Source organism: Silurus meridionalis, chromosome 24 (genome assembly GCF_014805685.1).
Source record: "Silurus meridionalis isolate SWU-2019-XX chromosome 24, ASM1480568v1, whole genome shotgun sequence".
Lineage (NCBI taxonomy): Eukaryota > Metazoa > Chordata > Actinopteri > Siluriformes > Siluridae > Silurus > Silurus meridionalis.
Genome location: NC_060907.1, coordinates 13,771,471 through 13,795,991, shown reverse-complemented (window position 1 = coordinate 13,795,991; position 24,521 = coordinate 13,771,471). Strand labels below are relative to the sequence as shown.

Here is a 24,521-nt window from a genome sequence, read left to right as displayed (position 1 = left end):
AGTGTATGATACAGTACAGTGACTTGATGTATTCAGTCCTTTGAACGTTGCCAGATTTTGTCACCAGCCTAGATAGCTTCTAAGTCTACACTTTATCAGAGAAACCCATAAATTTGAAAGGAATATGACCGTCCCAGACCGAGCAGAGCTCAAGTGAATAAAAATCTCCTTGATGTATCATGTGTTTAACAATACTAAAGTGATCAGTCTCCCTCTGACTCCACTGACCTGCTGTTGTCTCCCAGGGACTAGTCCCCCTAGAGGAAGAAACTTTAGCTTTCTAGACAAAAGACAAAGTTATGGTAGAATATATCAGACTTATCCAGCTGAAATCATCCCCCTATCCACTTCCCCAACAGAAAGCCTAACAACTATTCACTGTGTGGATAGTCCAGAAAAATCTTGAATATATCCAATATGCCAAGAGACAGGGCAGGACCCAGGTACTGCAGTGAGGGTATGATTCTCACCCAATCACAACTTGCAGACACTGAGCTTTATCATAGAAACAGATATGCTTGGTATTGTGGCCATTTTGTACCACCTAAACATAAATCCCCAACATCCCCAGGGACGAACTTATCTCCTATACAACTCCCACATATCGCTAGAATTCATAACAGGAATACCCACCTCTGGAGTTAATTCTTTCAGTCTACTGATTATTAAAATAAGATCCATTTACCTAAACTATGTTTCTGTTGAGCTAATAATAGTATGCATATGTGCTGAGTTTAAGGTATCCCACAGGAGTAGATAGGCATGGTAGGCATTCAGTCAGCTAATTGGCGCAATAGTCAGTCTCTCCTGGTTTCCATCCTAGGTCTGATGGACAGACAGAGAGGTTACACCAGCACCCTTAGACCATTGTTTGCTGGCATCCACCTACTGTGTAGAGACTATACATACAATACAACATTCTATGCTGGTCTTTCAATAGGATGTCCCTGTTTTAAATGGGTATCAGCTCATGCTTTACTTGGACAGGATCAGTCAAGGTTTCTTAGCACAGTTTCACTGTTGATGTCTGAGCATCCATAATGTTACAACCACTGCTCATGCTTTACTGTTCATTCTTACACTTACTGTTCATTCTGAAGAGTGTTTGGCTCTTTGACCACCTGGGCATTCCCATGCTGGTAAAGTCCTGTAACTACCAATCCCCAATCCACCCCTACCCCAGTTTGTCAGAAATTTCAAGTTGCTGCAAAGAGTAAATTCTCTGGTTCATATGAATCAATCCCACCTTTCTTGTTTCCCATCTCCCATGTTTCCTATCTCAAACCCTTGGTGACTTTTTCCCTGCAAAAAAATCACCTCACTTTGGCTCATCATGAGCCAGCCACTATTTACTATCTGCTACATTCTGGATTTTCATGTAGTCAGTGGTCACAACCAGTACTTTGATGGACTGGGAGGGTTATGACCCAAAATGCTTGTAGGTTGTGGCCCAGGACATTCCTAACCACAACTTGTTTTAGAATTTCCACTGATCACTTCATAGACATTATAGAAAAGACATTCTTTTTCTTCTTCTTTCGGCTGCTCCTATTAGGGGTCACCACAGTGGATCATCCGTCTCCACAATACTGTCCTCTACATCTGCCTCTTCCAAATCAAATTATACAAAGACATTCATTAGTGTTCTTTCCTTTTGACTTATATTGTCAAACTATATTGTTTTTTCCTATATTGTTGTGTCCCCCATTTGCTAATCCATTTCTACCCCCTTTTTAATTCTTCATTGCTCAACCCTTATATTTATCATGTGTACTTTGATATTTACAGGAGGACACAGTCTGCCATATCACATACACAGTATAAATGCAAGTTCAAAAAGACAAACTAACACCCACTAGTTATTCGTTGTGAAAAGAACTGTTCGCTGTTGTTTTATTTTAAAGGTTCCTCTGATTTATAGCATTAGTTAACTTTGTATTCTTGTTCTGTTTTTTTGTGATGGCATGATATGATGAAACGCTTGTGAGCCTCACAGGCAAGTGTTTCAAGTGAATTCACTACACTGCTGACGGTTTATTGCTCTATAAAGAAAATTTTATGTAGTAACGAGTGAGCGAACGCACACTTTGAAATACAGCTTTGGTTTCCTGTTTCCAACCGTTCCTGTTTCTTGGTTCACTGCTGCTTTAGTTTTGCTTTTAACTCATTCATTCCACTGATTGCTGGTCGCACCTGTCTCTGGTTATTGTCGCAGTGTGCCTCATTAAGGCCCTTTTTTGTGTTTTGACTGTTTTTACATGTATTTCCATCTCATGTTTCTCTGGTGTTCATGGTTGGTTTGATATTGATTTTGTCCACTGTCTGTTATGCAGGTGATCTTATTCTTGCACAAGATGCATCGGACTACATTAGACAAAGATAAAATAAAAATAAGCTTTCTTATTTATTCCTTTTAAACCTTGCTGAAAAAAAATATCAAAAAGAGAAATAAAAAAGTACATAAAATACCAAAGCAAGCTTCACAGCAAATGTCAGACGTACAATAAGCGTTTTTTCTGTGTGAAGTACAAATAAGTCATTACAATCCTAATATTGAAGTAACATATACCTCATATTTGAGCCATAGATTACAAAATCATAATGTATTTATTTGCCAATTAAAAAAAAATAACTCCATTAATTACAACACTATAAGTAAAAAACTCACAAATCAAATGAACTTGATGTCTCTGCTGTAAAAAGGCAAAATGCAATGACTTAAATTTTAGTTGAATCTGTGTTAAGGCTGAAAACCATTTTTTTATCATGCGACGAATATAAATATGTGTAAATGGACATTCAGAATATTTGGTAACCTTTGGAGCCTTTTCCCTCAAATAGTGACTGCTGTTTTTCCCAAATGTATTAGAAATAATATAAGTAGAAGCCTTGAATTTACTATTAGCAAGAAATTTGTAAAACACAATAAAAGTTTCATTAAATAACATTGTTTCAAAATGTATCAAATAGTATTTCTATTGTAAACGCTAATAGAGAGGTGTGTGTTGGTACTCTGATCAATTCACAGGCCAGATTGGCGACTTAAGTCTGTAATTTAAGTTATAGTCATTTATAGTGCTGAACATTACAGTCAACCCCCGATAATTAGCGGTTCGGAAAATTAGCGGGTTCTCATTTGGAACCTTACTAACTAATTATCTTAAAATTTGCGGGAATCCGCAACGGGACCGAATGTTCAGGAACGTTAGGAATAACATTTTAAACTATGTTTTTCTGTCACTAACAAATGTAAAACACGTTTTTGTTCTAAAGCGACAATGTCCAGATGAATTCACTAAGGTACCATAGGAGCTGCGCCCAAAATTAGCGGATTTTCAGAACCCCTTCAGAACGTAACCCCTGCGGGTTTTCGGGGGGACCACTGTACTCATATTCAGAGACTGGTCATGAAGCTAAAATACATTTCCTTGGTACCTCATGCTAATAATTTAAAATGGCATGTGTGTAGCTTAAGAAGCTGCCTGATTCTTGCATTTTATTTCACACAAGGCAAATAGACTTAAATTGATCGGGACATGATTCTACATTTGATCTGCAAATGTAAAAACTGGGAAAATATATTCAAGGTTTAATGATGTTTAGCATCAAAAGGAGAGCTTTTGATGCGGTTATCCTAAACTATTTTTAACTTTTTATTTTATTAATAATCTGTGATATTTCTCAAAGTATTTTTGCTGGTGATTTAATGAAGCATGTCCATAACAATGTTCTGTTCGGCTGTACCTGCTTAGCATCAATCATGTTTTTAAAGGTGTTTCTAAGGTGAAAATGGTGGCATATAAAAACAGACAGTGTGCAAAACGGGTCAATACAAATAAATAATGCTCAATTCACTCTACCAAGAGCCAACGACACTGCACTTGCTCACAATATACAATAATAGATAATATGCTTTAATATCGACTGATAAGAGTCTGTACAAAGAGAGACCAAAGAGAGACAAATAATGAAAGATAAAAAAAATAAAAAAAATGATTAGTGGATTTTAAAGAGGCTCACGTTTTCATCCTGGCTGTAATACGTGTAGATGCAGGGGGTAGCAAATGGATATGAAAACCAAAAAAAAGGTAAATAATCTGTGAACTTTAGACTAGTTTCAGTGATTTTTGTTGGCACTACAAATGAGAGATTATATTGAATTTGGTGTATCAGTTGGGATTTTCCGTCATTTTAATTGCGATTAACATGTAATCAATTTGAGGTCCTAATGCAATTTACATGCAGTTTCATTAAACAATGAGTAAATGTGCAAGAGATGCCAAAACACATCTAAACCGAGTTGAGCTGTTGCTTCTTCTGAGGCACAGATACAACTGGAATCAACCAATATAAATTTATTACTAGGTTTTAAAAATACTGCTGAATTTTCTAAACTGTATTTCAGCTCTTAGGAAGGAAAAAAACAAAGGCACAATCAATTCCGAATGTTTTAAAAGAAGCTTGCGAACAAATCCATCTAGGATGAACGAGTACCTCAGTTAAGTGCTGTGGAAATAAAAGTCGGATACGAAATGTTAAAATTTGATAGGAAATGTCCTCAGAAGAGTCCTTTTTAGATCGTAACAGTTGTTGCAGCTACTTAGTGGATGATGTAGTTTGGGACAGTGTACACAGAAGTCATAACATTGCATCTACTGAGACTTCAGTCTCTTATCAGCAGCTTGTATGCTAGTTTGTTAATTAATGATAAGTGTATGAGTCAACACACAATATAAAGCTTGGCCAAGGGGGAAAATTTGATTTTAAAATATATAAAAAAATAAATGTATGCTTTATTTTATTACACTATCATTCCAAACAGATGTTTGTAAACTTGCTGCTTATAGCCGTTTGAACGGTTGTACTTCCTTTTTTTTTTTTTTTTTTGGAAAACGCAATTTAAAATATCTTGGTATGGAAAGCGCTCTCGCATTTGAGATGGGACGGTATAGTAAGCGCTATACATATATGAGCCAGAGTAGAACGAGGCCCGTAAGTTTACGGCCGTTCGTTATTCAATCGAAAGCTTACATTTCCCAAATTAACATAAAATGGCATTTCTGACTGTCCTAGTATCCGTACTGTGCTGGAGGTAAGAACAAATAAATTTGTATACATTTGATTTAGCAGCTTTTTTTTTTTTTTGGCAAATATTCTTATGGTGTATTTACAAAAAAAAAAAAAAAAAAGGAGTTGAGCTTAAAAAGAAAAGAAAATTGAGTTTTACCCCATGTCATATGATTCAGTGCAAAAACTGAACAATTGTTCAATCTTCTTTTTTTCTTGTTTTTTTTTTTTTTTTAAGAAAGAACTGTAAGCAGACATACACAGCAGTTACACGATCGTTTGAATATAGTGTAATTTTCAGTTTGTCCATATAAAAGTGTCAATGAATGAATGAGCTTTAGGTTCATTTGAGGCATTTATGGTACCTGCTTTAGAGTCCATAATATGACATCCCGAATGGAGCTAAAAACAGGAAGTGAAGGAACGGGGCTCTGAATCACTGCGACAAATCCCAACAGCAAACATCAGGGAGACGGTACATTTTTTATGAAATGGAACAAGTCCCACATCACTGTCAGTTAGTGAGCTGTATATATTTGCTGCCTGGAATCTCCCCTTCAAATTGTTTTAGTTTCTACAGTGCAACTCGGCACCACCTACTGCCACAATAGAGTAAAACGAGGAGCTCAGCCTCAAGACCAGTCTGTACATAACACACACATGGCAGTGGCTTCTCTTTTTTAAACACACTGAATTGCTTAACCTTGGAATCACACTAATGTCTCAGGTAGAGTGTCAGCATTGTCTGAAGATAGCAGCTGCCAGATGTGCCACCTGTCCCTCTGCCAGTCCTGCCATTCTGAGCTCGAGGGCGTCAGAGTGCCTGCTGGTGAGGATGAACTCTGGCTGCCAGACTTCCCAAGCTGATGGATGTGCTGCTGAGACGGCAGTACGGCAGAATTAGATGAAATTACTGAAGGTGTTGACCTTGAATGTCTATAAGGTGGTGGAGGAGGGCGTGTCTCATTCCTATTGGTTGGTTTGGGGTAAAGGGTGGGGCTAGATATGCTGTGGCTGCTGCCAAATTTAAGGTCCTCTGAACTGCTAGATTTCACTTGCCCATTGGGTTTAAGGTTCAGGTTAAGGCATGGATGAGTCACTGTGCTGGTTTGTGGGGAATCCACTCTGCTTACTGCAGGTGGAGTCCGATCATCAATTTCATCCCTGGAGCTGCGAGAGCTCCCGTCCGATATGTTGCCACAGGAGCCTGAAATAACAAAACAACGGCCATCTTTTTTTTCCAACATTTTAAAATAAAAAGCTTCATCACAATCCTGAGCACCGGCTTCAGGATCCACAAGTTTTAGCGTATTATTCTCATAAACCCTGTTTTCTCCATCAATTATCTTCTGTAACCTCTTTATCATTGGCAGGGTTGTAGAGGATCAAGAGTCTATTATGGCATTTCAATTATTTATCTTATTTATATTGAGTTTTATTCAGTAATTGCTGTGAATTGGCTGAATAAAAAATGTGGACACCTGATAAAATGTATTTATTTGTATTTTTTTTAATATCCTATTCACATTTAATCCAGATTTGCAGTATATTAACCTCCACTCTTCTGGAAAGATGTTGATTAGATTTAAAATGTGGTTGTGGAGATGCTCAATCAGCTACAAGGGTTTTAGGAAAGTTGAGTACTGGTGTAGCATGAGGAGGCCTGGGGTGCAGTCGGTGTTTCAATTCACCCCCAACGGTCAAGTTCAGACCTCTATAGCAGGATACTCAAGATCTTCCACTTCAACCCATGTGCACCTTGTCATCATGGAGCTGGCTTTGTGCACAGAAGCGCTGTCATGCTGGAACAGGTTTGGGTCTTCTAGTTCAAGTGAAGGGAATATTTAGTTACCTCCTGCACAATTGTGTGCCTCCAATTTTGTGGTTACAGTTTGGGAAAGAACACATATGACTGGAAAAGTCAGGTGTCCCAATACTTTTGTCCATATAGTGTATGTAGTATTGAAAGTGGTAGCACTGTAAGACTTTCTAGAAGATTATTAATAACATTAATTTACATATGAGATCCTCTGCCCTGTCTGTGTCTGCAGTTCTTGATGTCTTCACCAGTTTTTCTTCAGATTTGAAATAATTTTTCCATCATTCAGTGTTTTCCATGGTTTGCTTTGGAAAGGTCTTTGCTCCGCTACGTCTAAGCTCGGGGCGGCGTTTGGCTTTTCGCAGTTCGTCAAAACCGGATTTTTTTCAAGCACCTAATTTCTTTAGCTACGTTTTTCTTCAATGCATGTTTTGAGACACAACAGCAACAGGCTCCACGTGGAACATCTGGGAATAATTCCTTTTTTAGTCCCGAACATTAAATAATTATGCATTGGCTCACAAGACACAACTGAGCAGCCAACTGTCCAATTAGATTCGTTTTTTAGAATGGGACGACTATAGGGCTTGTAATGGTCTGCGCATTTCATCAGAAACGTATGTAAAGAAGCGAAAAACAAACGTCTCCTCAACAGTTATCTCTGATTAGCTTAATTTATCAACAGTATTTATACTTTTATAATGTTTCCATTCAAACGGGTTGAGTTTCACTGGTTCTGTTCATGTGTGTGAGGGTTTGCTTTGAGTTCTGTGCAATGGATTGAAATGGACTGGTGTCCAAATCATGGTGTATTCCCAATGCATGCTCGGTGTTCACCTGATCTACTGCAAACCTGACCAGGATAAAGTGGTTACTGAAGGCTGAATAAAAGAGCTTATATCAGGTTTTGAATTTTGCCAATGATTCAAACTATTGAACTATTTACCTGTATAGGATTTTTCTTGCAATTCTGGCTTCAGCGTTGTGTGCCATGTATCCCAGATGTTTGCATGCTCCTCTGAAATAAAGAATAAAGTGGTATTTATTAAACTTGCCATGTATCTGTTTTTGGAAGTTGCTAATATATTTCATTAGTAGTTTTTTTATACTGCTAACAAAGGAAATCAAAAAGAAATGCCCTGGACTGTATTTTCAGAGGCTCACCAAAGCTGTTTTTATCTCACCCTTTGATGCGGGCCAGAGATTTGAAACAGTGTCCCTGCTGCGTCCTGTCACTTTTCCCACCAGACTGTACTGTTCAGGGACACAGTAAAGACGCTCTGTGCTGAGGGCTCGTCCAGAATGGACGTCGCTCTCTTTCAGCACGTCTCCCCCTCTCCTCTCAGACAGCACCGGCGAGTTGTTGTCATAGGGAGACACTTCACCACTAGACGCCTTGTTGGAGTCGCTGGATGATCTGCACTCGCTCAAGGAGAGTGATGCCTCGGAGTTTAACAAATCAGGACTTCTGAAGAATGCAAACATGCGCCCAGTGAGGTGTCACGATAATGTATGTATTTATAATGTTTAATCACCTTGAATGCAAATTGTGAATTACAGAATGACCATAAAACATTCTAAACACTGAATTGCAATTATTATTTTTTTTACATTTCTGTTTAGATTTTATATACAATGAGTTTATATTTTATTTAAATTTGATATCAATTTTATCATTTACTGTATATAAATATTATATATATATATATATATATATATATATATATATATATATATATATATATATATATATATATATTTTTTAATTGACATTCTTTTGCATAATGGTATTAAATGTCTCGTACATATTTGTTCAAGCGTTCGCTTACAAGTGCTATGGAGAGTATGCAAAGAGGTCAGAAGCAGTTGGTTATGGAATTAAATGTTAGATATGATGTATACTTTTTATATATATATTTCTTCTTATTACTTAATACCTCTATCCAATATTACTACATACAAAATGATCCTTTTTTTTTCTCTGTTTTTGGCCTTCTGTGTTCACTTGGATGAGTTTTTTTTAGCAGCAAACCCGAGCTTTTCAAACACAAGTGGTTTAAATCTGAAAAAGCTTTAAATGTAGTGTGAACTAAAAAAACTGAAATAGTCAAAAACTACTAAAAGTAAGTAAGTAAGTAGTAAGTCTTTCTAGCCAAGTAATGTGGTCATGTACCCCATTCAACTCAAAGCAAACAAAATAGTGGACAATGTTCTTGACTGTTTGACGCCTTGTACCCATACTATAATAGGGATGTTCAAATAAATGTATGTAGCCTCTTTATTTAGTCTTGATAGAATGAAAACTTCAGCCCTCAACCCTCAGTAGGGTTATTCTGTATAAAAAGGACTGGAAGAGTAAATTTAAGCCAGAGGTGAAAAACAACAAATGACATTTACTTGCGTTACTGTAATTGAGTAGTTTGTGTACTTCTACTTTTGAACATTTTTACAATCTGTAATTTGACTTTTACTAAAGTATGTTTTGTTTTAAGTATTGTACTACATTTAAAATCATTCAATACTGAGTAAAAATCATGCCCTGGAAACTACTGCACTGGTTGGTTGATTGGTAGAGAACAAACGTGCTAAACTCAAAGGAAACCTAGACGGAGACGGACAAGACACACGTCAGTGATGCAGACAGCTGAAGGTGAAATGCCGTCGAATTGAATTCAGAATCTTCTCATTATCATAAACTACATTATAACAGGAGATTTTTCTTTATTTTTTTGCTTCGAAAGTGCATTAGACTCATCATGGACAGTGTTTTCATTTATTTTATTTGAAAAAGTGTTCCTTCAATTAAAAACAACTAGTTTTAGAGTCATATCCCCTTAAACTACACTAAAATCCCCCACCCCACCACCACTGTAAAAAAAAAAAAAAAAAGTTACAGTAAATTTTACTTGAGTTTTAAATTAGCTTTTTCATTTAACTTTGCCTGTACTTAAGTAAAACTTTATTGAGATAACAGTAGTTTTATTTTATTACTCTATTAAACCTTATTTAACCTGTAAGTCATTACTGATGAACCTTATGTTTATTTTTTGCAGCAATGCTCCTTTTTGCTCACTAGAGGGCGATACATATCCATAAATCTCCATTTAAAACAAACTGAGTCTAGCGAATGTGAGAAGGAGGAGAACTTCGATTAAGTCCGCATGTTTGTTTCAAGACGACTTACTGTGAGGCCTTGCGTCGTAAGAGATAGTCCACCACGTCCGGATCTGTCTCCAGCAAGCTTATCAGCACCTCGTTCTGCAAGTCTGCAGACACCTGCACATAAATGTAACCCTTTAAAATCTCAGCTTATCAGTCAATAGTAGCCAATATTATGAATTATGCACTTACTCAAGAGAAGTACAAGCGTAGTAAAGGGGGTTATGGCAGAATAGAGATTTAACCTCAAAAAGCCTTTTCACATCAGCTGAAACCATCCCTCCATTTACAGGAGGCCCCTGCTGTCAATTAGGTTTCTCCATTCGTTCGGAAATCAGGCCGGAAATCCATGCCAAACACATAACACTTCTACACAGCTCTTCTAAGGTCTCATAAAAGGTATAACCAGAGTAGTCTTGCTGGCCTCAATATCTCAAGTGGCATTAAAAAGATAGAAGGAATGAATGAAATAAAGTAACCGTGGGTAATAAACACTTCTGCAGAGCGAAGAAACTCGAGAGTGTGTGAGCTCTGTGGTGTGTCTCATCGTGTACAAACTATGCACATGATCATCCAGTGTATCATATCTATCTGTCAAACGTATTTTTTTCTGCTGCACTCTGAGTTGTCAGCTAAAGTACTAAAGATAAATCAATATTTATGCTGGGAAGTTTATCCATATTAAGTTTGATACGAACTTTAACAAATAATGCTGATTCAATTCACGCCTCGAAGGTCGGCGGGTTTGTGGAATGCTCTTGGGGGCAGAAGTTATTTTCTTGAATATAGTGTCCAGACCACCCAGTTCTTTAAAAAAATCTGATTGAGAACAAATCACATTCGAATAACAAAACTGGGATACGGTGTAACACGAAACAGAAATGAAAGATGAAGAAAAACAGTCTAAACTACTTGAAAACGCTACCGAAAAACTTTACTGGCCACAAGCTTCAGGATCACGTATGCTTGCATGTGCATATGTGCTCTGGATTCTGAACGGAAAAGTGAAATATTTAAACACTGCAATTCACAGAGCTTTTCAAAGCAAAGATGTTATTGGCAAGGAAATGTTGCATTATGCCTTTTGGGCAAATGTCAGACAAATGGTTTCTTCCTATTAAACCATTTATGGTTGAACTACATGTTGAGAAGAAAGTGAAGCTGATTGTCATGAGCTGCTGTTGTGATTTAAAGTCCACCATTCATCCATTTATTTTTTGTTTTCCAAACATGTATATATGCACATATTTAATTTTGCCCCAAATCTCATTCTCTTGTGTAACTTATATTTCTCAATACATAAATGCCAGGGTGAAATGTGGTAGTTAAAATGTTGCCATACAGTGTTGTTATACTTCATGCTGCTTCTTTACAGAAATTGATATTGTGCAAAGAATAGGCCTTTAAGTTCGAAGACTAAATGGAGAATAACTAAGACATGCCTTCATCGAGGATAAACTTTACCCTGTGTGTAACTGTCTGTGCAGCGTTTAAGCCCATAAATAATTTCAAAGCATTACCTCCTAATTCCATACGTTTACTCAACCCTGAATACGGCTTTCTGCTCGGCATTGTGCAAAAGTTCGCGAGGATCCTGAACCAACATTCTGTTACAGCAACAAAATATAACAATGTAACATTTATAAATACTGTTGATTAACCTTTAGTTCAATAAAATAAACTGCTACAGTTTGTGCAAGGTTAATGAGGGAACAAATGGAAATTGAATTTCTCTATTTTATATACCAAATAAAATGCCTATTTATCCTGTAAAAAGCTGATCCAAGTATGGAAAAGCAAAGCAAAAGTGTGTGTGTGTGTGTGTGTGTGTGTGTGTGTGTCACCTGCTGCCCAAACCCACCCCCCTTAAATTTTAATTCATTAAAACTATTGAACCATGTGACTGATGAGCTTCATGTTCAGCTTTGCCCTGTACGATTGATTTTTCTTTTTCAATAGCTCGAAGTCTACTCTTAGTTTGAGCCCTGGGTTTTGCCTGTAAACCATTTGTTGTTAATAAGGAAAAAACAAAATGAAGACCAGAGATCTGTTTATGGGAGCGCAGCAAGCTAAAAAAAAACAACAACATTAAAAAAGATCAGCTGAGCATAACAGCAGCAGTTGATGACAGATTCATTGTGAGAGCTGTATAGAAAAACCCTACAAAAAAAAAAACAGTGACATCACCAAGAATGTTCACAGGGCAGGGGTGAATGCATCCCAATCTACCTTTCAAAGACGTCTTGGAAAGCAGAAATAAAGAGGCCATACCAGAAGAAGCCATTTATTTCAGTAAAAAGTCCAGATTGGGAATTTGCAATAGGATAAAGAGATACATTACTGAAACCAAGAATAAGATCTAACTACCAAAGTGATGGAAAGTCCAAATTTTGAAGAAAGAAAGGATCTGTTCATGATCCAAAACAAGTATATTGGCTTGGTGGAGGTGGTATCATGGCTTGCTTCTAGAGCAGGCTCATTCATTTTAACGATTAATATAGTAAATTAAATATACAGATAGAATCGGATAATTTACAGAGAAGTGCATTTAATCTAAGTATGAGGACACTGAGAAAACTGATTTCACTGGAGACTGGAAAAAAAATCCTCCAATGCAAACAAGAACTAAAAGAAGCTGCAATACAAGTCTGTAAAACCACCCAAAAGAAGAATGCAGCAGTATGGTGATATCAGAAGGTCACCTTTCCCAAGTGAGCAACCCTGAGGCAACAGTTCTAAAGAAAAACTCCCGACACGAGATACTGCAATTATGAGTAATTACTCCTCAAACCCAAAACATTACAGAAACTTTCCCTGTCATATTATTACATTACATACATTTTGCCTATTTCGTTGCTCACCATGAAAAGCTCCTCATAGTTGGTGATCATCCTCTGTACCACAGCGATGACCACAGTGGACTCCTCAGCCCGGGCTGAGCTCTGCACGCTGAACTCTTTATCCGAGCTTTTCTGCTTGTGCAGCAAGTTCGGCCCAAAGATGGTGGCCAAGTTGATTGATGTCATCTTGTTTCCTGTAACCTGTAGACAAACAGAACACTTTTATGCATCTAAACTAAAAATAATATATATTTTAAATGTTTACATACATTTAACACATCTTATTTAATGCATACTGGGAAGTAAATTTAGTAACGTTCTAATTCGAATGCATTTCATTTTCCGACGATAGACAACGAGAGGAGAACGCCAAGTTTCGCTCGAAGGATCACCGTACTGTGATTTGGTGATTACGTTATTAGCGGCTCCTCTAAAGCTTTACGAGGATTAAGACTTTGACATTGTCACTAAAACTCCATGTACACGGCAGGACCGAGATTCAATTTTTCTCACAGCTGGAAAAGGATTAAGTGTGTGTGGGTGTGCGCTTGTGCATTATGCACAGCAGAGAAAATCTTACAATTGTAGAAAATGCAATAACACTACCCATCCCTTCTAAAGGAAAGGAATGCCTCCTTTATTTACTCCAACTAACTCGCACACTGCCCTGCTTCCTTTCCCCCCAATCTCTCGCCGAGTCTCAGCGGGAACGTGAGTGTGATGAAAATGTTGATCAGTGTTCCCCTCCCGAGCGTGAAATGAGTCCGGTTTCCTGTGCAGATAGGCATGTGGGAAAGTACACTGAGAGCGCAGGCAGGAGTGAGTATTTAGGAACAGGCCAAGCACGCCTTTGAGAGTCCACATCACGAGGCCTGATTTTCTATACAGATTAATAATGAACTAAGAGCTGAAGCATGGGCTTTTTTTTTTGGAGTACGGGGTATGAACTAGAATTAAAGTGAACACTGAGAAAAATAAGCCTGGATAGCATGTCTCATGACTTGTACAGTTACATTATGTGATCTGTAAACTGAGCATGTGTTAAAAAATGTCATAAAAACGTTGGTGGAGCATAAAATATTTAATCAAACCATGTGTATATGTGAGGGAAAAAAGATCCTATCACTCTTCTAGCATTACCGCCTGATGCAAACATGAAATGTATATTTGGAATGTGGTGCTAAATAACCACCAGATACTGTCGCTGGTCTAGAAAAACAAAAACAAAACAAAATAACAGAATGCATTTTTGCTGTTTATCAAAAGTCTGTGGACACATGACGATCAAACCTGTCTGTGCTTGTTAACCTAACTTCTGGAAAGCCTTTAAAATGGTATTTAGCGCCATGGCGTTAGGGATTTACTCTTTCAAAAAATTCATGATGTCATCCCGAAGGTCTTTAATAGGGTTGATTGCGTGACTCTATGCAGGCTACTCAAGTTCTTCAACCTTCAACTTTTTGGCAAACCATGCCTTAATCGACTTTTGATTTGTGCTGGGGCATTGTAATGCTGGAACGGGTTTGAACTTACAGTGGTTCCAAATTTGTAGAAGGCCCACATATACTTTTGGTGGCTGCTGTCGACAACCTTTTTTCCATGTATACAGTATATAGATGCCCCCCCTTTTCTAACATTCACTTTACGAACTTTAGCTGTGGTATTGTATGAGGAAATCAGATGTGTCAGAGAAGTATGTAAAGGTGGTACTGGACATTCATGAGGACAGTGAGACAGCAGTAAAGTGTGCAGTAGGAACGACAGGTTGGATGGCATCAAGGATCGGCTCTGAGCCCTTTTCTTGTTTGCAGTGGTGATGGACCACGTGGACCATGATGTTTGCAGATGATATTGTTATTTGTGGTGAGAGTTTGGAACAGGTTGAGAAGAGCCTGGAAAGGTGGAGATAAGGGGAATGAAAGTCAGTAGGAGTAAGACAGAGTACATGTGTCGGAATAAGAGGGAGAGCAGTGGAGTGGTGCAGTTGCAGGGAGAAGATGTGGAGAAGGTGGAGGAGTTCAAGTACCTGGGATCAACAGTGCAGAGTAATGGAGAGTGTGTTAGAGAAGTAAAGAAAAGAGTGCAGGCAGGGTGGAGTGGGTGGAGAAGAGTGGCAGGAGTGATATGTGATAGAAGAGTATCTGCAAGAGTGAAAGGAAAAGTTTATAGGACTGTGGTGAGACCTGCGATGTTGTATGGTTTAGAAACAGTGGCATTGAGTAGATGGATGATCCGCTTTGGCGACCCCTAATGGGAGAACCCGAAAGAAGACGACGACAACTTTATGAACTTTTGCGGATACGGGTCGGAAAAATAAAAAAACTGAAATATATTATATATTTCACAGTGGACATTGTCTCAAAACAGTTTGCATATACAGTACAGACCAAAAGTTTGGACACACCTTCTCATTCAAAGAGTTTTCTTTATTTTCATGACTATGAAAATTGTAGAGTCACACTGAAGGCATCAAGGGCTATTTGACCAAGAAGGAAAGTGATGGGGTGACCAGATGACCTGGCCTCCACAGTCACCGGACCTGAAGCCAATCGAGATGGTTTAGGGGTGAGCTGGACCGCAGAGTGAAGGCAAAAGGGCCAACAAGTGCCAAGCATCTCTCGGGGAACTCCTTCAAGACTGTTGGAAGACCATTTCAGGTGACTACCTCTTGAAGCTCATCAAGAGAATGCCAAGAGTGTGCAAAGCAGTAATCAAAGCAAAAGGTGGCTACTTTGAAGAACCTAGAATATGACATTTTTCAGTTGTTTCACACTTTTTTGTTATGTATATAATTCCATATATAATTCCACATGTGTTAATTCATAGTTTTGATGCCTTCAGTGTGAATCTACAATTTTCATAGTCATGAAAATAAAGAAAACTCTTTGAATGAGAAGGCGTGTCCAAACTTTTGGTCTGTACTGTATGTGTGTGCATATATATTTAGAGTTGAAAGAATGATTTACATTGAGAAAGTTATGTGTATTCAGAGATTACAGCTGCTTATGTCAGACAAAGAAAACAAACCCATGGGTAAAGCTGTCCAAGAATTCATCTGCTAATCTTACAGCTCACTTAAAGTAAGTTTTGTTCGTAATTGAATCCCTGATAGCCAGTGGTGCCAATAAAATTAGACCTTGATAGCCAGTAATGCAGCTCCTTGCACATTGACACACCTCTACTTAATACAAACTTCACCCCATGTGCATACCACCTACACAAGCTCTGAATAGTGAATCAAGTCGGCAGTTACGTTGTAAAATGAAATGAGTGGAGTTTGCACGACTCGGGTATGACCCTATAGTATATTTTTTTAAATGAATGGCCTAATTAAGAACCACTGGTCTTTAGGTAGAAAAACAATATGCACTGATGCCTGTTGAGTATATTCACTTAAAAGTGCTACAGAGGCAGGCTGATAAATCCAGGCCAGGTGCTTCAATTAGTGCTTATTTTGTCTCAAATGTAGGCTGACAGTTATACTGGCCTCCACTGCAGACTGAGAGTATCAGTTTCACACTGCCTACATAACTATGCACTGAGGCCATATTACTAAATAGCTCTTAATCAGACTTCCATGCCTTTTCCAGATGTTGGGAAAGCCATGCCCAACTGATTGACACACAGTTGGTATATAAAGTGCAAAATTAGACCATAATTTTTGCTTAACAACTCTACCTAATCTCTCCATATTAGTTCTTAAAAATGTCCCATCGAACCTTGAATGTACTGGGATCATTTGGGTATTGCTGTAATGCCAAAACACCAATCGCATGATCCTGTTCTTTCATGCCTTTGACAACTATTAGTCATTCAGTTAGACAAATAAATGAACGAGACTGTTGTAATCACTGTTTAGGGTCCACTTCTCACCTCCTGTCCATCTTTGTCGTATCCATTTTGAGCGTGCTGAGCCACGATGTACAGAAACTCCAGCAGACGCTGCAGAGTGTCGCTGTTACAAGGAGGCAGCAGGTATACAAGCAGCTGGGTCACTAACTGCTGGTCTTCTGGGTCCAGCACTGTCAACAGGGAAATCCAGGGTCATAGGTCAAAAATGTCATTGCTTTAGTAACCCAGACCTGACCTACATAATGCACATAATGGTAGTCTGGTCTCTGAGTACAAGTGACTAGAAGACTGTGGTTGCCAGAGAACTGATTAACCCACAACTGCTTAGACTTTACTGTAAGTATAATTCTTAGTGTAAAAGTGTACTGTTTATGTGAGTTTCAATAAATGCATCCTCCAATAAAATAAGTTTAATAGAAAAAATTTCGATTACTTATTTTAATTGTATTAGATTACATTGGTATTTTTAGGTCCATGAGTTCCCAGGGTTCTCAATTTATTAGGTGCTTAATTATTAGGCCAGCATTATTAGAGACCTATTAATATTACCTGTTAACTCCAAAATGTTCTTTATTTCATTAAATTTGTACACTTATTTACTTTCATTATATTGTCTTTAAGGTATACACATAATTGTCCTCTTGTGTATTACATATATTTTGTTTTTTGTTTTTTTGTAATTGCAAAAAAAAAAAAAAAAAGATTTATCACTATAATACCAAAATATGATATTTGTTTGTTTAACTTTTAGCTTTGACATTTCACTCTGGTTTGGTTTAATCTTCAATCACAATGTTCCAGACATGATTCTATCTGATTCTAAACTGCTAGAGATTCAAGAACTAACATGTACTCTGCTTTGCTGCATTGCAATTTGGTTCGGTTTAAAATGCAGGTTGGAGGAGCTACTAAAGAAGAAGAAAGAAAGGCTTTAGCTGTGTACGTTTCTTACATGTGGTGTTAATGAATGCTGTGTAGAGCTCTTTGGTGAGCAGTGGGTCAGCCATGTCCCGGAGGAATTCCTTCAGAAGCGCAGCCACGTCATGGACACTGTGTTCCTCGTCCAGCTGCACGTCCACACCTCGGTCAAACTCTTCTCGCAGCTGTGGTAAAAGCAATGATAGAACATTATTATTACAAATTTTACAATTAGTAAACAGGCTTGAAAAAGGGAAGAAATTGGGCTAGCTTGATGAGTTCGATAGTACAAAAGTTTTAGACTGTAAAATAAGTAACAAATGTAAAATATCTTAAAAATACACATTTAAAAAAAAGTCTGAAATAGGGGAAAAATTTAGTTTAGCAATGAAGGGAAATTCTGGAATTCCCTACAGGAAAAATGTAATTACATTCTGGGTTTGTGTCCACTTTAATCCTTAAAACACACCGTTCTCACATCTCAATTGTAAAGTTTTTGTACCAGGGTAATGCTGGTACATGATGATTGGTCGTGTGGTGTTCCAAAAACGCATATATTTCTTTGTGTATACAGTGGAACCTCAAAACTTCAATAGTTCACGACTTTTCTTCTGGAACCGGAGTTTGTACTAATAAATTACACAAAATTGTTTGAAAAACTATTGTATATTATTTTATTATTCATTTAAAGTAGTAAATAAAACATTTATGACAAGTAATTCAGCTTTTTTTTTTTTGAGTTTACGGTACAGTACATGTACAATTCCCCTTGAAAAAAGGAACCATCAAAAGGAGAGTCAAAACCTCGCATTTTTTTGTTACTCGCAAAGGGGTTATAGAACGTAACCCCACGAGTATCTAGGTTGCACTGTATATCAGTCTGCTTGTCAATCTTCACTACAGAAATATTCACTTCCCATGCTGAAACTAAACTAGAGTGTAAACTATGTTTTCGAGAATATAACTTTTGGTTTATAATATGGTTTATAAAGCTAGTCAGATGATAATAAAAAATACCAATTTCCCAGAAGCCAGTCGCTTCTTTGGAATCCATTTCCGAAGCAGAACAAAAATTGAATGAGATATGTATTCTGTGTAGTTGAATATACATTTTTGGTATATTCAACTATAGATAATCACAGCTATATATATATCTGTGATTATCTGCAGTACTTGAATCACGTACATTCCTATATTCAGTATAACTACTCTGTTGTTCTCACTCATACTTAAATATGACATAACACATACTGGTATTAATCCTATTCCACAGCAATTTTCAAATGTATTTTTATTTTTATTAAAGAGCAAAATTCCGTATGCATTTATCCATTTGAACTTAACAAACAACAATGACAAAAACGCAGCTTGTCAAGTGACATAAAAAAAAATGCCCTACAGACAGAGAATTCAACAGTGCTGTTGAAAGAGACTTTTATTCCTGTCACAAAAGATTAAATGTATATTCTGTCAATGGAGTTTGTAATAAACATATAATTTTTTTGCACTGTTTGTTTGCTTTTCTTCACATTAACACTGTGTTTGTTTTCAAAGTTTGTACTGCAGATAGATTTGACTAGGCCTCTGTACCACCACCAGTCTGCATTTCTAAACATCTTCCGTGTCATTACACATCTACAGAGTCACACACCAGAAGCACAAAGAATTCCCCCTGCCTTATGTAAGTGCTTTACTAATCTAAGTATGTGTGTGGTTTCGGGGTCCTGGATAGTGAACACCCTGAAGCAGAACTCGCTCTAGGGAGCGCTGATGCAGCAAGGAGGAAACAGAAATGAGCAAAGTTTATACAAAATTATTAAATTACAACACTGTTATTATAAAGGATAAATGATGAATCATAATTTGATTGTCCATTACTGGTCTGCCTTCACAATACATGAAAAACACAGGCCACTTTAATATACAAACTCCCACATAGAGACATGATTCGGTAAAACAAAAGAAATAACAAAGGAACTTAAAATTTAGCATTATTATTATTATTTTTACCATAAGAATAATCATTCTTATCACTCTTCTTATACAAATACTAATATATTATACATGAAATTCTTTATGTATTTATGCAATTAGTTAAAAATACAAAATATGAACTGAAAATCCATTCATTAGATATAAATATTGGTAAAAAAAAAATACATACATTATTTAGCTATTATTTGCTTATAATTGTCCACCATGCTTACACTTATCTTTATAGTAAGCATAGCAAGTGGGGATTAGACTTTTGCATACCAGCTCCAAGGTTTATTCACTTAAAGAAAAAAAAAATCACTTCCGTAGCAAATGCAAGTTCCTTTTTTTTTTTTTTTTTTTTTTTTTTTTTTTAGAAATAATCAATGTCTCCACAATTTGCACATGTTGCTCCTTCGTTCGTACTTGGTTTAAAGAGCAACAAATACTGATCATTTTATTACTTATTAACTTAATGAGATATTTCATCACATAAACCTTAACAGTCTTTGAGCAGGCAATGTTCCTCTTACAGAATATTACATCCAATTTGGTCATAATTGTGTTACATTACAGATGGTCCCAATGTACAGTATCACACATTTTGACAATAATGGCTGTATGTTGAGTTCTTTTTAGAGGACAGTAAATCTGTACTGCCACACAAGCTGCACTACTCTAAATTATATCCAAGTTTCATTTCTCTAGTCCCTTAAGAAGAGATACAAAAACAGTTGCTGAAACGTGAGGGGTGCACTTACTTTTGTGAGACACTGTACTGTATGCTCTTCCCTCCACTCGTGAACCGTTGTTTATACAGTATGGTATCTTTTATTCCTCTGCTAAATTATGTACTAAATTATTAACATGACAGTATTGTACTCGAATCTAATCATATTCTTTAAGACTCTTGGGTAGGCTAGGCCACGTCTCGACTTCAAGTTGCGAACGCATCACCATCGTAAGACAGGGACAGGTAGTATTCCCATTTAAAACAATGTTATAGCTCCGTGCTGGGAGATGACACACAGTGGCAGATGACACGCAGCTTTATATGTACCAGGCAGGTTAACAAAACATTGTTCAAGGCTTCTATAATCAAAGTTTTGATGTCACCCAAATGAGGAGGGGTTTCCTTTTGAGTCTGGTTCCTCTCAAGGTTTCTTCCTCATAACATCTAAGGCAGTTTTTCCTTGACACAGTCGCCATGGCTGCTCATCAGGGATAAATGCATACCATTCACCTTAACTGTTAAACTCTGTAAAGCTGCTTTTAGACAATGTCTGTTGTAAAAAGTGCTATAGAAATAAACTTGACTTGACTTGACTTCTTGACTGGCGAGTTAAACAGCCATTACACTGCTGCAGTGTTCGAAGGGGATTGTGGTAAAGTCACCCACAATGAGAATTAGTTGACCTGGAGAATGAAGACTGCATTCGTAATAACTCTACATTAAGGACATGGTCCTTTATGCAAATACACTTAACAATTATCAAACAATCATCTGTTCACGAATACATCAAGGTGAAACGATCATCAACAAATATTCTGCCTTACATTCAGACTGTACAAGTTAAAGTGTACGGTATGTTTCCTTTGTTCTTTTCGTAATCATGAAATCAGCTTTTCGCTGCTTTTGTGGCGAGTCAGAAAACAAATAAACGCTCAACAGTGTGTGACCCGTGCCGCGGTGTCGCTCCCATCACTCGTCCAACAGGTTCTTAACACAACGCTTTCCTGTTTCCCTTGCAATTCGATTCTGATGCGCGTTGGCACCCGGTGCTATTTGTTTACCCTTAATGAAATAAGATCACTGTTTGCGCTGGGGTTGATGTTTATTTTTTTTTCTCCCGAACACTGAGAGTGTACACCAAACCAAACATCACTGTGTTTACAGTACCTTGAGCGTATATATTTCAACCTAGTTTATAATCATTTGAAAGGTGGGACGAAAAAAAAATACCATTCATAGCTGAGATAAGATGGCAACGTTGTGAATGAAAGAAAATCGGCTGTTGTCGGGTTGTGGAATTAAAAGACAACGGAGGGAGAGGGAAATCCGTCGTCGCATTTTTTTCTCTCATACTGCATGCGCTGCATGTTTTAAGTCTAAGAACCTGATGATATAGAAATGTTCTTTAGTTGAGCCTAGAGAATTGCTACATCAACCACCATTTAATAAGACATTCTCATACTGAAGACACACAAAGATTTAAATATTATTATTTAAAAAATAAAAACATTTTATCAGTGGTCAAAAATCGTAAAAAAATTAAAGGTGCGGTTCGAAATATATAAAGTGTTTCCAAACCTGTATTAATATTATGAATTTGAAAAGACATGATGATACAATCAAGCTGCCTACTTGTTTTACATTTGCGTTTGCCCAAAGGAGCACTTTCTTTAAAAGGAGATACATTATATGGACAAAAGTATTGGGACCCCTGACTTTCCCAGCCATCTGTGCTTCTTTCCCAGACCGTTATCGCAAAGCTAAAAGCTACACAATGGTACAGCATGGATGCAGTAGCATGAAATTTTCCCTTTACTTGAACTAGGAAACCCAAACCTGTTCCAGCATGGCAATGCCTATGTGCACAAAGCAAACTTCATAAAGGTATGCACTGCATGGTTTTCGAGTGGAAGATCTCCTGCTATAGAGCTCTGACCTCAACCCTATTGAACACCTTTGGGATGAATTGGAGCACTGACTGCACCTCAGGCCTCCTCACCTCACCATCAGTACCTGACTTTACTAACACCACTGTGTCTAAAAGTGCACAAATCTCCACAAGCCAATTAAGGGCTAAATGTGGAAGGCGATGCTCAAAAAGCACATACTACACTTATGATCAGGTGTCTGCAAACCTGTACCAATGGTGTTTGGAAGTTAGGTGTTTTGGGGTGTTAGACAGCAGAAGAAGTCTCGACAAATTACACACAATCCATTGAAGTGAAATCAAAATACTGAGAACAAATAAGCGAGACATTAGGAATTCGGAGCGGGAGTTGTGCTTCCTACCTGCCTCACTCTTTTCTTCGAGCTGCCCACTCTAAAGATCCCCACCGTCTGTAGACCTGAATGGAAAATAAATATGAATAAAGCTTCCACACAATAAATATTTTTTTTTTAGGCATAGGTGTGAAAGGTCGTAACATGCGTACCATACTTCTCAAGGTGCTGGCAGCAGCTGTCCAGCACACGTGGCACCTGCCTGTAGATAGGGTTCAGGCTCAGCCTCTTGTCCTGTTGCTTCTCCTTCTTGCTGGTTGTTTCAGCCGGCAGTGAAAGCTGCAGCGCCTCCAGCAGACGCGACTGGTTGTCGTCCAAATCCGTGATGGAGTCCACGGACATGCCGCCCTGCCCAAGACATTACGTTCATTATGTTTGTCAAGTTTTTGGTTTTTTTTAAAGCATTTTCCTGCCAAACCTATGCACCGTTAGTTAAAATAACGGGCACCGTTTACACAAAGCTTGTGTACGAACCAAAATCCAAATGCAGCACTCAGGATAAATCATTTTAACTTGTTTTATACTTAGCGTCCACTTTATTAGGAACACCCGTACTTACACATCATTGTTATCGAATCAGCCAATCATGTCGCAGAAACCCAATGACAAAAATCATGCAGACACAGTTCAAGGTCAGGTATATTTCACATTGAATATCTGAATGGGGGAAAATCAGTGTGATCTCTTTTTTCGTAGTAGATTCACACACATCATTCTCTAGTGCAGGGTCCACCAACATGGTGCCGGCAAAGACCACGAGTCGCCCGTGGGTCTATTCTAAAAATAGCTTACCATAGCGCCACTTATCAATAAGCTGCATCTAATTTTTTTTGTTGCTATTCTTTTTTTAAATCACACTTGCATTGATGAGTTTTGCATAGTGAAATTTTTCTGTTACATCATTGTTGATGATTATTGTGAGAAATCATTAACATGATCAGTGTCTTCACATAGATGAATATCATGAATTATTAATAATAACATATAATTAAAGGTAAATTGAGCAAATGTGTTATCTCAGAAGTGTGTATCAAACTGGTAGCCCTTCACATTAATCGGTACCCAAGAAGTAGCTCTCAGTTTCAATAAGGTTGGTGACCCCTGCTCTAAGTTTTTACACAGAAAAGTTAAGGAAACAACAACAAAAAAACATTGAGCTTTGAGGAGATAAAAGTTTAGTGGAAAGAGGTGAGCTTAAAGGTCTGAGCTTAAAGGAAGTCTACAAAACAGCATCTCAGCCTGCACAAATCATTGAACCTTGAGGTGTCTGGGATACAGCAGGTTTCTGTTACTCAAAAACAAAAATCTAGAGGCTAGCTATTGAATGGCGAGTGTATTGTAGATTCACTAAACCTCAATTATTCTTTGGATTATGTGTTGTAAAGATCATCATCACTGTACCCCGCAACATTGTATATCTGCTTCAAATGGACATTCGGTGCAACCCAGATGAGGATGGGTTCCCTTTTGAGTCTGGTTCCTATCAAGGTTTCTTCCTTATGCCATCTCGGGGAGTTTTTCCTTGCCACAGTTGCTCATTAGGGACAGACTTACTTACAAAGAAAATATTTACTTTTAATCACCACATTATCTGTGTAAAGCTGCTTTGAGACAATGTTCATTGTTAAAAGCGCTATACAAATAAAAATGAATTGAAAATTGAATTAAAGCATGCAGTATGATCTCCATTTCATTTAACATGCAAGCGCTCCAGGGCAGAAAGACTGTCCGGATTCTCCAAAAACAAATCGGGTCCTAAATTGTGTCGCACTTTAAGCTTTGGCGCTCATTTAATTTACTTTTATATAATACCCTGTAGATTGAGTCCTATTGATTACGCGGATGACAATCAGCATCATAGCTACGACTCCAACGCTGC

General features: G+C 37.6%; 1 protein-coding gene across 3 annotated transcripts in view; it reads right to left on the bottom strand.

Annotated features, from left to right (window-relative positions):
- Window positions 1–5,342: 5,342 nt before the first annotated feature.
- LOC124377886 (rho GTPase-activating protein 6) overlaps window positions 5,343–24,521 on the bottom strand; it is a 146,435-nt gene continuing 127,256 nt past the window's right edge. For 2 of the 3 annotated variants that reach the window (XM_046837234.1, XM_046837235.1), the window contains exons 5-13: window positions 22,795–22,990; window positions 22,652–22,707; window positions 17,690–17,840; window positions 16,759–16,907; window positions 12,907–13,086; window positions 10,071–10,162; window positions 8,071–8,354; window positions 7,833–7,904; window positions 5,343–6,274 (exon numbers count right to left, since the gene is read on the bottom strand). In XM_046837234.1, the coding sequence (XP_046693190.1) occupies window positions 5,778–6,274; window positions 7,833–7,904; window positions 8,071–8,354; window positions 10,071–10,162; window positions 12,907–13,086; window positions 16,759–16,907; window positions 17,690–17,840; window positions 22,652–22,707; window positions 22,795–22,990 (1,677 nt within the window). In that variant the 3' untranslated portion in view covers window positions 5,343–5,777. Of the gene's footprint in view, window positions 6,275–7,832; window positions 7,905–8,050; window positions 8,355–10,070; window positions 10,163–12,906; window positions 13,087–16,758; window positions 16,908–17,689; window positions 17,841–22,651; window positions 22,708–22,794; window positions 22,991–24,521 lie in introns of all 3 variants that reach the window. The other variant, XM_046837236.1, reaches the window with a different exon arrangement.